General features: G+C 36.8%; 1 protein-coding gene across 1 annotated transcript in view; it reads left to right on the top strand.

Annotated features, from left to right (window-relative positions):
* AP3B1 (adaptor related protein complex 3 subunit beta 1) overlaps positions 1–13695 on the top strand; it is a 276812-nt gene that overhangs the window by 47050 nt on the left and 216067 nt on the right. The window contains exon 3 of the mRNA XM_065875497.1: positions 4022–4096. Coding sequence (XP_065731569.1) covers positions 4022–4096 — 75 coding nt within the window. The remainder of the gene's footprint in view (positions 1–4021; positions 4097–13695) is intronic.

Raw genomic sequence — 13695 nt, 5'->3', positions numbered from 1 at the left:
CATTTCTCGTTTTATACTTCAGTAGTGAGTAATATTAGGGCCACTTATGATTGGATGGTAAGTTACGCTAGGGAAAGGGATATCCTATATCTACTTATTCCCCAGGTAGTAACTAATGGGTAAATAGTTGTTTTCCAAAATATATCAAGTGAACCACATCATTAGAAATTTGTTGAAATTTCTGTCTTGTGTATGGTGTCATATCTGGATATCTCTTTTTTTTTTTTTTTTTTGGCCACAAAACATGGCATGCGGGATCTTAGTTCCCTGACCAGGGAACAAGCCTTTGCCCCGCTGCAGTGGCAGCATGGAGTCTTAACCACTGGGCTGCCAGGGAAGTCCTAGTATCATATCTGAAATAAAAATATCTTGGGTTGACTAAATAGCAGAATTGATATAACAGAAGAAAGAGTCAAAAGTTTGAAGACAGATCACTAGAAATTAGTCAATTCTTAGAATAGAGATTAAAAAGAAAAGTGATGAACAAAGCCTCAGGTCTTGTTGGATGATACCAAAACATTATGTCCACGTAACATATATATTTTAGGGCAGAAAAAATACTTGAAGACATTATTGCTGACAACTTCCCAACTGATGAATGACTTAAATTTATAGATGAAAGAAACTCAATGATCCCCAATCAGGATAAACTGAATGACTAAGTACTGAAAGAAAATAATTGTTAACCTAGAATCCAGTGAATCCAGTGAAAGAATGAAGATGAATAGAGACATTCTCAGGCAGAAAAAAATAGTAGAGTACTTCTAGCCGATCTGCTTTAATGAAAGGCTAATGGAAGTTCTCCAGGCTGAAGGGAAATATGTGATGGATTTTGAGGGAGACCAATAGAAATGGTAAATATCTGGTAAGCATAAAGGACTAATTTTATCCTCCCAAGTGTCCCATTGTCTGAGAGGTTTTCGATGGATGTAGATATAAAATGTATGATGGCTATAACATAAAGAGTAGTGGGGAGGTCAGATTGAAAGGGCCTATATGGTTGAAAGGTTTCTACATTTTATTTGACCTTGTGAAATATTGACTCTAAGTAAACTGGAAGGTTTGACATATCTTGATTTACCTGTGTATATGTATCTGTCAACTGTGTTTGTGCATCTATGTAATTATCTGGTAATCTCTAGAAGAAGAACCAATAAAAATTATACAAAAAGATATAGCCGAATAGTCAATATAAAAATTAAAATAAAAAAAAGTTAAATTATTAAATACTAAAAAATTTCCAAATAATGAGGGTAACAGCAATCAGAACAACAAAACACAGGGAATAAACAGAAAACTGATAATAAAATGGTAGACCTGAATATAACTACATCAATAATTACATTAAATGTAAGTGATCTAAAGTCACCAACTAAGAGAGACTGTCATATTTGATGAAAATATCAAGATGCAACTGTACGTTATCTAGGAAAGCCCCACTTTTAATATAAAGGCATAGATAGATTAAAAATATAAGGATAAAAAATATATGCTGTGCAAACACTAACCAAAACATAAAGCAGCAACTCCCACCCCTACCCTAGCACTTCCCATTTCTCCTGCAGTTCTTTATCTTTCTCCATAGTACCCTTGTTACCACCTCACATACTATATTTGTTTTTTGCCCCTCACCCTCATTAAAAGGTGAGCTCCAATGGGTAAAGACTATATTGTTCACGGTTGTATCCCCAAGGCCTAGAATAGTCCCTGGCATGTAGTATCCTCTCGGCAAATATCTGTTGAATGAATTTGACTACAGGTTTTTTTTTCTCCCTTGTGTATTAACATGTTTTTGGATAGCATTCTGTAGAATAAAATTGGGGAAGCCTTGGAGTAGGATATCATAGGATAGGATCTCTGACTTTAGGTAATTACTGAATGACTGAAGGAAGGGGACCTAGAGAACATTTAATCCCTCTCTCCTCATTTTACAGATAAGAAAATTGTAAAAGTCATATAAAGATACTTTAGTTGCACTATTTCGTGAACCTTCTTTAATACTCAGAAGGTTTCACAGAATACTCAAATAATTTCACAGGTAAAGAAATAGAAAATGAAAAGACTAGTTTGTATTAGAGTGTTCTAAAGCTGTCATGTAGAAAGGTCTTCTGAGATATTGTTAACTGGGATTATTGTTGTTTAAAATGTCACATAGTATTTATAAAACATTTCCGTAAATTTATAAAACTAATGCCTTCTACCTTTTTAAGGTAGTTTCTTAGGTTTCTTAGATAATTCTTAAAGATCCCTTTTTTTTAAATGGTATTTTAGACTTTATATATATATTTACTTAGGTTTTGATGTGGACTATTTATAAAGTCTTTATTGAATTTGTTAAAATATTGCTGCTGCTTTATGTTTTGTTTTTTTGGCCCCGAGGCATGTGGGATCTTAGCTCCCTGACCAGGGATTGAACCTGCACCCCCTGCATTGGAAGGTGAAGTCTTAACCATTGGACTGCCAGGGAAGTCCCAAGATCCCTTTTCCAAAAAATTATCCTGTAGTTAAAACTTTATTTTGTGGCTACCAAAGTCCGTACTATTAAAAGACATAAAGATATATTCTGGGAATGAGAGTGAAGGAAATGGAAATACAGGTAGACATAAAACTGAAATAAATAGAAATAAAAGGTAACACATAGGAAATTCTAAATGAAAAACGTAGATTAAAAAATTCTAGAGGAAATTAGGATTGGACGCCATAGTGGGCTAGGTGTTAGGAGATGGCTCTAGCAAGGGAGAATGATTAGAATTTGATGATACTCTAGATAGAAGGGTAGAACTTAGAAAAGTAAAAAGAAGTGGGTTGGGGGCATGATATGAGCACCAGCATAGAGGAGCCAGAGCATGTGCAAGAAGTGAGTAGATCAGTTTACTTTTATAATAACATTGGTGTAGAACAATAATGGTTGATGAGCTTAAAAGGGATGTTAATGCAATTAAGTCATTTGAATAGTAAATGAAATAGTTTGGACTCTTAGGCAGTCAGGGGCTTTTGAGTTTTGAGATCTTTGAGGGGGAGCTGACGTGCAAAGTGGTAGTTTGAGCATATTAAAGTGTCAGTGATGTACGTTATGGACAGAAGGAGGAGATTGTTGGAAAAGTCCTCTGTGGGTGATACTGATCTATACTAGGATAGTAACAGGAGAAAGGGATTAATGTGAGTGTGCTAAGAATTCACAACAGGACCTGGTTACTGTGTAGATGTGAGGAGAGACCAAGATAATTTCATGGTTTCTGGTATCTGGGAAAATTGGTGGAAATAGGAAATTCTAGCACGAATGCCATTTTATCAGGACAAATAGGTTTGGTTTTAGACATAGCAAGTTTTGGATGAGAAAGACATCTAATAATGTTTAGTTAGAGAAGTGGAACTAGGGCCTAGAGTTAGGGCTAGAGTTTGGGGAGTTGATCCCTGTAGAGGTAGGAGTTAACATGTTGAGGGTGAATGAAATCTCAGGCATTTCAGAGATTGTAGAACAGTGTAGCCTGAAAAGATGTTGGTGCACAGAACTTTAGTGGGGAAAGGAAGAGGACCTGGTGAAGGGAACTTTGAAAAAAATGGTTGGAGAAGTAGGGGAATCTATAAAAAGAAAGCCGAAGGAGAAAGCATTATTGTAGTTTGTTTAAAATAACATTCATTCTCCACCCCCACCCTCATTGCAAAATCATTGCATCTTTAATGTAAGAACTTGGAAAATAAAGAAGAGTACAAATATTTAAAAAGTGTTTACAACACCATTAGCCAGAGAAAACTATTGTAAATATTATGTCTTTAAATTACTGTTTCTTCCTTAATATGTCTATGTGTATTTATATTGATTCCCAAGAGATTGTTTGTTCATTGCTGCAGGTAGTTGGAATAAATAAGGTGACTCAAAAAGAGTTGTTTGTTAACTCTATAGCTTATTTGTTTCTGTAGCTTATCTTCTAAATATTTAATGTATATAGAATTTATGTTTTTTTTCAAATGACTAATTTTTAAAAAGTTTCAGCCCTAATATTCCACTTTTATTCTTCAGATGATTGCAAAAGGGAAAAATGCATCTGATCTGTTTCCTGCTGTTGTGAAGAATGTGGCCAGTAAAAATATTGAGGTACTGTTTTGATTCATAATTTTCATGATTCCTTTTGTTGTGAAAGAATCATATACTTTTTAGTTACTTTGAAACACAACATATGATAAGATACTTGTGACGCTAGATTTTCGATACAGTTACAATGTCCATAATCTTAAATAGGTGATATAGAATACAAAGTAGACAATCTTAGCTTTGGAATTTTGGTGGAGAATATGAAAAGTAAAATTGAGATTAATTCACCTGGGTGAAGGGTGGTAACTTGTTGAATATTCTTAGAAGCCAATTTAGTTGAAATTCTGCTCTAGGGACTTAATTTTAAGATATCATTATGTCCAGTGAAACAGACCTAAATTCCTGCAGTATCAGGGCAGGGATTGAACCCAGGTGTTGTAACTCCAAATCTAGTGCGCTTCCTGGAGCATCTTAGTTCTGATAGACCTTGCCTCAGTATAGTAGGATGTGAGCAGAAGGCAGGATGTAGTGGGAACCTTCAATTACTGGTCCCTGTATAGGCTTGTACATGGAATTTGAAACAGAGGAATTCACAGAACTTTGAGGCCACCGTAATTAATGTTAGGTCAAATGGACTAATGACTTTATAGAGTGCAGAAGAAAAATAGGAGCCAGTGTAGAAACCATTGAGAAAGATGAGTAGTATGAAAAGTTCAATGAAGAGAATTAGAGATTAATGTGAGCAAATGCCTTGTATTTCAAAAGAACAGAAGGTTGTAATGAAGATTGAATGGCCACATCTGTCATGAGTGTAAACTTCAACTGATGTTGGTAGTGATTGTCTGGGGGTATGTTGGGAGTGTTTGTTTTTGAGGAGGGTGTGTTTACTAGGAAGTAGTAGGAGCTAGTGATATCTGCACGAGAATGAAAATGCCAGCACACATGTTTCCTATTTGCCGATACTAGCAACTGTGAGCATCAAGAAATAAGCCTAGTCCTCTTTTTCAGTCTGGTAAATTTGGGAGAAGCAGCAGTCTCCATTGACGAATATTTTCAAGGACCTGGTGACATCAGGGCAGGATGTTTTAGGTGGAGGGAAATGGAGTATAAGTAGTAGAAATTAAAGATAAAGGGAAGTTTTTTCACTTATAATCTAGTATTATTAATATTACTCTTGAAGCTGTACCTCTGTTTATTCTGTAGGTGCTTGCTCTAGGGGCTACAATGTATATATCTAAGTTACTACAGTCTACCACTAGGATTTACATATACATTTTTAAGTTATCACAGTCTAGTTTCAAATAATTATACCCCTTCATATATTCTTACATCAGTAAATTTCTATTTGCTCCCTCCAGTCTGTTCCCATTTTATGCATTTTACTTCTAAATATGCTAAAGCACCCTAAATACATGGTTATAATTTTTACTTTAAAGAATCAGTCATCTTTTTAAAAGATTATCAAAGCATAAATAACATGTTATAAACTTCTCGCTTTTAAAGTGTACACTTCAGTGGTGTGTAATGTATTCACAGAATTGTGCAATCATCACCACCATCTAATTCCACAACATTTTTTTTTTTTTTTTTTTGGTACGCGGGCCTCTCACTGCTGTGCCTTTTCCCGTTGCGGAGCACAGGCTCAGGACGCGTAGGCTCAGCGGCCATGGCTCACGGGCCCAGCCGCTCTGCGGCATGTGGGATCTTCCCGGACCGGGGCACGAACCCGTGTCCCCTGCATCGGCAGGCGGATTCCCAACCACTGCGCCACCAGGGAAGCCCTTCCACAACATTTTTATCACCTCAACAAGGAACGTTATATTCATTAGCAGTTACTCCATAACACCCCCTCGCCCTAGGCAACCATTAATTTACCTTTTGTCTCCATGGATTTGCCTACTCTGGGCATTGCATATAAATTGAGTTATACAGTATGTGCTTTTGTGTCTGACTTCTTTCACATAGCATAATGTTTTCAAGGTTCATCCATGTCATAGTATGCATCATTACTCTATTGCTCCTTTTTTTGCTGAATAATATTCTATTGTATGGGTATACTGCATTTTTATTCATCAGTTGATGGACATTTGGGTTGTTTCCACTTTTTGGCTCTTGTCAGTAATGTTGCTGTAAACATTCTGTACAAGTTTTTGTGTGCACGTATGTGTTCATTTCTTTTGCATATATACCTTGGAGTGATATTGCTAAGTCATAAAATAACTTTGTGTTTAACATTTTGAGGACCTTCAAAACTGTTTTCCACAGCAGCTGTAACCATTTTATGTTTCCATCAGCAATGTATGTGAGTTTTGGTTTCTCCACATCCTCACCAACACTTATTTTCCTTTTAGTAAAAAAAAAAATATTGTCTGTCTTTTAGATTGTATACTGTAGTGGGTGTGAAGTGGTATCTCATTGAAATTTTGATTTACATTTCCTTAATAGAAAATTGTTGAGAATCTATTGGCCAGTTGTATATCTTCTTTAGAAAAATATCTATTCAGATCCTTTTCCCATTTTATAATTGGGTTGTTGGTCTTTTTATTGTGTATTTTTAACAGTTTTTTATGTATTCTGAATACTAGACCCTTATCTGATGTATGATTTGCAAATATTTTTCTCCTGTTTTGTGGGTTATCCCTTTATTTTCTTGATAATGCCCTTTGAAGCACAGAAGTTTTTAATTTTGATGACAACTATTGAGATATATATATATATATATATATTTGCTGATGCTTTAGATGTCATATCTAAGAAACTGATGCTTAATTCAAGGTCACAAAGATTTACACTTGTCTTTTTTTTCTAAGAGTTTTATAGTTTTAGCTTTTATATTTAGGACTATGATCTGTTTGGGGTTAATTTTTGTGTATGGTGTCTTCATGCAACTACTGATCTGCCTTCTGTCAGTATAGTTTTGTTGTTTCTAGAATTTTTTATAAATCAAATCATACAGTATAGAAGCTGTTGTGTTTGACTTCTTTTACTTAGGCTACTGAGTTTCATCTCTGCTGTTTCATGTATTCATGTTTTGTTCCTTTTTTTGCTATAATATGGATATTTCACAGTTTTTTAATTTACCAGTTGAAATACACTTGGATCAAATAAAATGCTATTTATGGGCATGTATTTTAATTTTTCTTGGGTAAGTACCTAGGCTTAGTTGTGTTGCATTGTCTGGGAAGAATATGTTTAATTTTTAGAAAATAGTACCATGTAGTTTTCCAAAGTGGCTGTGCCCTTTGCATTCCCACCAGGAATGTGTGGAGTTGCAGTCAGTTCATATCCCTTTCAACACTTGATCTTGTTAGAGTCTGACTTCAGCCATTTTGGTGGATGCGTAATGGTGTTTCATTGTGCCTTTAATTGCATTTTCCTGATACTTAGTGGTGTTGAGCATCTTTTCATGATCTTTTTGATCAGTCATAAATCTTCTCTAAAATATCTGTTCAGATCTTTAACCTATTTTTAATTTTTTTGTCTAGAGTATAAAAATTCTTTATATATTCTGATACAAGGCTTTTGTCAGATTGATGGTTATTTACTATTATTTATTTTTTCCTAGTCTGTAGCTTGCCTTTTTGTTTTATTAATGTCTTTCAAAGAATAAACGTTTGATTTGATAAAGTACATTTTATCAGTTTTCTTAGTTATACTTGAGGCTTTTTTGTGACCTGCTTGATAAATCTTGCCTAACCTAATGTTATGAAGATTTCTCCCAGTTTGTTCTAAAAGTTTAAAAAGTTTTAGCTATTAAATTTTGCACTATGATCCATGTCGGGGAGAATCCCAAGACTACCCACAGGTTCCCTCATTCTTTGGGCTAATCCACAGGATCTCAGGTTATAGATAGATTCATAGCTATGACTTATTAACTGAAAGATGCACAACAAAAATTAGGTACTGAAAGAGGTGCATGAAGTGAAGTCCAGAGAAAACCAGATGCAAGCTTCTAAGAAGCCTCCCCAGTGATTTTCCCTGTGACATTCGATTCCTCCAGCATCACCTCTGACAAAATGTGTGAAGTGTTGTCTACTAGGAAAGTTCTTAAGGGACTCAGTGCCCAAGTCTTTATTGGGGGCTGCTCGTGTACCCATTAACTGCCTAGCACATTCCAGAATTGGAATGTTAAACCATATTGTTTTATGTAAACATAGAACCATATGGTTTTATGTAAACATAAAACCATATCCAGCATAAACCATATTGTTTTTATGTAAACCATCCTTATCAGTTAGGGAACGGTGGCAATACCTCTGAAGTTCAAGTTCCCAGACAACAGTCAAGGCCAACTTTATAAGTAGGCTTTCTAAGGATAGCAATCTCTGGCCTACTGTGTTAAATCTTTACTACAGAATACATTTCAAATCAGATTTTAAAAAATTAAAGTATAATTGACTTACAATATAAAATTATTTTCAGTTGTACAGCATCACGATTCGATATTTTTATACATTACAAAATGATCTCGACAATAAAGTCTAAATACCATCTGTTGCCATACAAAGTTATTACAGTATTATTGACTATATTCCCTATGCTGTACATTACATGACTTATTTATTTTATAACTGAAGTTTGTACCTCTTAATCTCCCTCACCTATTTCACTCATGCCCCTGCCCCTTTCCCCTCTGGCGACCACCAGTTTGTTCTCTGTATCTGTGAGTCTCTTTCTGTTCTGTTTGTCCATTTGTTTTGTATTTAGATTCCTTATATATAAGTGAAATCATATGGTATTTATCTTTCTTTGTCTGACTTATTTCATTTAGCACAATACCTTCTGGATCCATACATGCTATTGCAGATGTCGAGATTTCATTCTTTTTTATGGCTAATATTCCATTGTGTGTGTGTGTGTGTGTGTGTGTGTGTACACACCACATCTTCTTTATTCATTCATCTATCGATGGATACTTAGGTTGCTTCCATATCTTAGCTATTGTACATATGCTGCAATGAATATAGGGATCATGTATTAATATCTTTTTGAATTAGTGTTTTTGTTTTCTTCGAATGTATACCTAAGAGTGGGATTGCTGGATTGTATGGTAGTTCTATTTTTAATTTTCTGAGGAACCTACATTCTGTTTTCCACTGTGGCTGCACCAACTTACAATCCCACCAACAGAGCACAAAGGTTCCCTTTTCTCCACATCCTCACCAATACTTGTTACTTGCTGTCTTCTTTTTTTTTTAAGTTTATTTATTTATTTATTTATGGTTGTGTTGGGTCTTTGTTGCTGGCCACTGGCTTTCTCTAGTTCTGGTGAGTGGGGGCTAATCTTCATTGCAGTGCACGGGCTTCTCATTGCGGTCGCTTCTCTTGTTGTGGAGCACAGGCTCTAGGCACACGGGCTCAGTAGTTATGGCTCGTGGGCTCTAGAGTGCAGGCTCAGTAATTGTGGCCCATGGGCTTAGTTGCTCCGCGGCATGTGGTATCTCCCCAGACCAGGGCTCGAACCCGTGTCCCCTGTGTTGGCAGGCAGATTCTTAACCACTGTGCCACCAGGGAACTCCCTGTCTTTTTTTTTTTTTGCGGTACACGGGCCTCCCAATGCCGTGGCCTCTCCCGTTGCGGAGCACAGGCTCCGGACGCGCAGGCTCAGTGGCCGTGGCTCACGGGCCCAGCCGCTCCGCAGCATGTGGGATCTTCCCGGACCGGGGCACGAACCCGTGTCCCCTGCACCGGCAGGCGGACTCTCAATCACTGCGCCACCAGGGAAGCCCTCTCTGTCTTTTTGATAATAGTCATTCTGACACGTGTGAGGTAATAACTCATTGTGATTTTAATTTGCATTTCCCTGATGATTAGTGATGTTGAGCATCTTTTCATGTGCCTGTTGGCCATCTGTAGGTCTTTGAAAAATGTCTATTCAGGTCCTCTGCCCATTTTTTATTTGGATTGTTTGTATTTTTTTGATGTTGAGTTCTGTGAGTTCTTTATATGTTTTTGATATTACCCCCTTATCAGTTATATCATTTGCAAATATCTTCTCCCATTCAGTAGGTGGCTTTTTTGTTTTGTTGATAGTTTCCTTTGCTGTACAAAAGCTTTTTAGTTTGATGTAGTCCCATTTGTTTATTTTTGCTTTTGTTTCCCTTGCCTGAGGAGACATGTCCAAAAAATATTGCTAAGATCTATGTCAAAGAGCAATACTTATACTTTCTTCTAGGAGTTTTATGGTTTCAGGTCTTAAATGTAAGCCTTTACTCCATTGTGAGTTTCTTTTTGTATATGGTATGAGAAAGTAGTTCAATTTAATTCTTTAGATTGTAACTGTCCATTTTCTGAACACCATTTATTGAAGAGGCTGTCTTTTCCCCATTGTGTATTCTTGCCTCCTTTGTCATAGATTAATTGACCATATAATGGTGAGTTTACTTCTGGGCTCTTTATTGTGTTCCATTGATTTAGGTGTCTGTTTTTGTGCCAGTACTATACTGTTTTGGTGACTGTAGCCTTGTAGTATAGTTTGAAATCAGGGAGCGTGATACCTCCAGCTTTATACTTCCTCAAGATTGTTTTGGCTGGGTCAAATTAGATTTTGTGTGTGGTATGAGGTAAGATTTACAATTCATTTTTTTCTCAGATATTCAGTTATTCTGTCACCATTTATAAAGAAGGCTATATCTTTTTCCAGTTGAATTACCTTGCCACTTTTGTGAAAAAATTTTGGCCATATAAGTGCAAGCATATTTCTGGACTCTGTTCTGTTCCATTGATCTATATGTGCGTCCTTGTGCCTATACTACACTGTCTTGTAGCTTTACAGTAAGTCTTGAAGTGAGGTAGTATAAGCACTCCAGTCTTGTTCTGTTTTCAGCCTTGTTTTGACTAATCTGGGTCTTTTGTCTTTCTGTTAAAGTGTTAAAATCAGCATGCCAATTTCTCCAAAAGCCTGTTAACTTTGATTTTGTTTACAGTGAGTTTGTAGATCAGTTGGAGGGAATTGCCACCTCCACCATATAAGTCTTCCAGTCCTTGAATATGGTCTTCTGTAATTTCCCTTTGTAGTGTTTTATAGGTTTTGGTGTACAAGTTTTGAACATTTTGCACATCAATTTAGTTTTGAGTAGTTTTTGAATGCTGTGTTTTTAAAAATATTTATTTATTTTTGGCTGCGTCTGGTCTTGGTTGCAGCACAAGGGCTCCTCATTGCAGCACGCCGGCTTCTCTCTAGTTGTGGTGCGCAGGCTCAGCAGTTGCGACACATGGGCTTAGTTGCCCTGTGGCATGTGGAATCCCAGCTCCCCAACCAGGGATCGAACCCTCGTCCCCTGCATTGGAAGGCAGATTCTTAACCACTGGGACCACTAGGGAAGTCTCTTGAATGCTATTTTAAATAGAGTTGTCTTTTTAATTTCATTTTCCAATTGGTCATTGCTAGCAAAATCAATTCTGATTTTGTGTATTGATCTTGTGTCCTTGCTAAATTCACTTATCCTGATAGCTATTTTTTTCCCTGATAGCTATTTTATCGATTTCTTAGACTTTGACACATAAATGATCATACCATATGTGAACATAATTTTACTTCTTTTGTATCCTATATGCCTTTTTCTTGTCATATTACACTGAGTACAGTCTATATTACAATGTTGAATAAAAGCAATGATAGTGGTTTTCATTGCCTTGTTCCTGATGTAGAAAGCATTGAGCCATTTACCATAGAATATGATACAAGCTATAGGTTTTTTGCAGATGCCTTTAAGCATATTGAGGAAGTTCTTTTTATCCCTTGTTTGCTGAGAGTTTTTAATATGAATGAATGTTGAATTTTGTCAAATCTTTTTTCTGTAAGTACTGAAATTATCATAGGATTTTTCTCTATTCTCTTCATATGATAAATGACTGGGACTAATTTTTAAATATTAAACCTTTCTGTTCCTGGGATAAATCCCTAATGGCTATGGTGTATTAATCTTTTAGTGTATTGTTAGAATCGATTTGCTAACTTTTGTTAGGAGTTTTGCATCTATATCTTATTGAGGGATTTTTTTTTTTTTGTCTCATCATGACTTTGATTTTGATATCAGGGTAACCAGTTAATACTGGATTTTAAAAATGAGTGGGAGATGGGCTTCCCTGGTGGCGCAGTGTTTGAGAATCCACCTGCCAATGCAGGGGACACGGGTTCGAGCCCTGGTCCGGGAACATCCCACATGCTGCAGAGCAACTAAGCCCGTGGGTCACAACTACTGAGCCCACACACTTCGACCCTGTGCTCTGCAATGAGAGAAGCCACCACAATGAGAGAAGCTTGCACACTGCAACAAAGGGTAACCCTCCTCACTGCAACTAGAGAAAGCCCACATGCAGCAATGAAGACCCAACATAGCCAAAACAATAAATAAATAAAATAAATAAATTTATTTTAAAAAAAATGAGTGGGAGAGTGTTTCTCCTTTTTTCTCTGATAGAAAATGTGTAGAATTGGTATTGTTTCATTCTATCTAATAACACCAAATAATTGGTATTATTTCATTGTTACTATGATGTCATCTGGACTTGGAATTTCTTTTATGCGAAAGTTTTAAATTATGAATTCAGGTTGTTTATTGGTATAGGCCCGTGTGGAAACTAAACTCAGCAGGCTTGGGTTGTGCAAACCCTGAACATTTCCAGGTCTGTTTTCTTTTTTTATTTTTCTTTTTATTTATTTATTTATTTTTGTCTGCGTTGGATCTTTGTTGCTATGCATGGGCTTTCTCTAGTTGTGGCAAGCGGGGGCTACTCTTCGTTGCGGTGTGCAGGCTTCTCATTGCGGTGGCTTCTCTTGTTACGGAGCACAGGCTTTAGGCACATGGGCTTCAGTAGTTGTGGCACGTGGGCTCAGTAGCTGTGGCTTGTGGGCTCTGAGCGCAGGCTCAGTAGTTGTGGTGCACGGGCTTAGTTGCTCCGCAGCATGTGGGATCTTCCCGGACCAGGGATTGAACCCGTGTCCCCTGCATTGACAGGTGGATTCTTAACCACTGTGCCACCAGGGAAGCCCTCCAGGTCTGTTTTCATGATTGTTTATTGGTTGGCTCTGGTGAACTGATCTCTTTGAGTGTTCTGTCAGATAAGAGTGAGCCATGCTGTGTCAGTTTATCCAAATAATATATACTAAAAGTGTTTGTAGTAAACACCTGCTTTCCTTATCATGGTCTGGAGCTTCAGTTACTGATCTCTTACTTACTGATGACAATATATGTAGGCATACAGTGCCTACATGGTTGATCCCTAATAAAAACCCTGGACCGTCTGTCTTAAGCAAGATTCCCTGGTTGGCACCACTTTGTACGTGTTGTTACACGTTGTTGCTGAAGGAAGTATTTTTATGTGACTATGCTTGTGGGTGGGCTCTTAGAAGCTTGTGCCTTGTGTCCTCTGGACTCCACCCCATGTGCCTTTTCCTTTTGCTGATTTTACTATATATCCTTTCACTGTAGTGAACCATAACCATGAGTGTAACAACTTTCTGGGTCCTGTGAGTCCTTCTAGGCAGTCATTAAGCCTGAAGGTAGTCTTGGTGGATCCCTAACAGAACGCTATTTAGATTCTCTATTTCTTATTGGATTGTGTTAGTAATTTTTCTTTTAAGAAATGAATCTGTTTCATCTAGGTTTTTTATTGGCATAAAGTTGTTAATTATAGTTCCTTAGTATCCTTTTAATGTC

The sequence above is a fragment of the Phocoena phocoena genome, chromosome 3 (genome assembly GCF_963924675.1).
Source record: "Phocoena phocoena chromosome 3, mPhoPho1.1, whole genome shotgun sequence".
Taxonomy (NCBI): Eukaryota; Metazoa; Chordata; class Mammalia; order Artiodactyla; family Phocoenidae; genus Phocoena; species Phocoena phocoena.
Note: the sequence above shows the minus strand (reverse complement) of the source record. Positions and strands in the feature narration are given on the sequence as shown.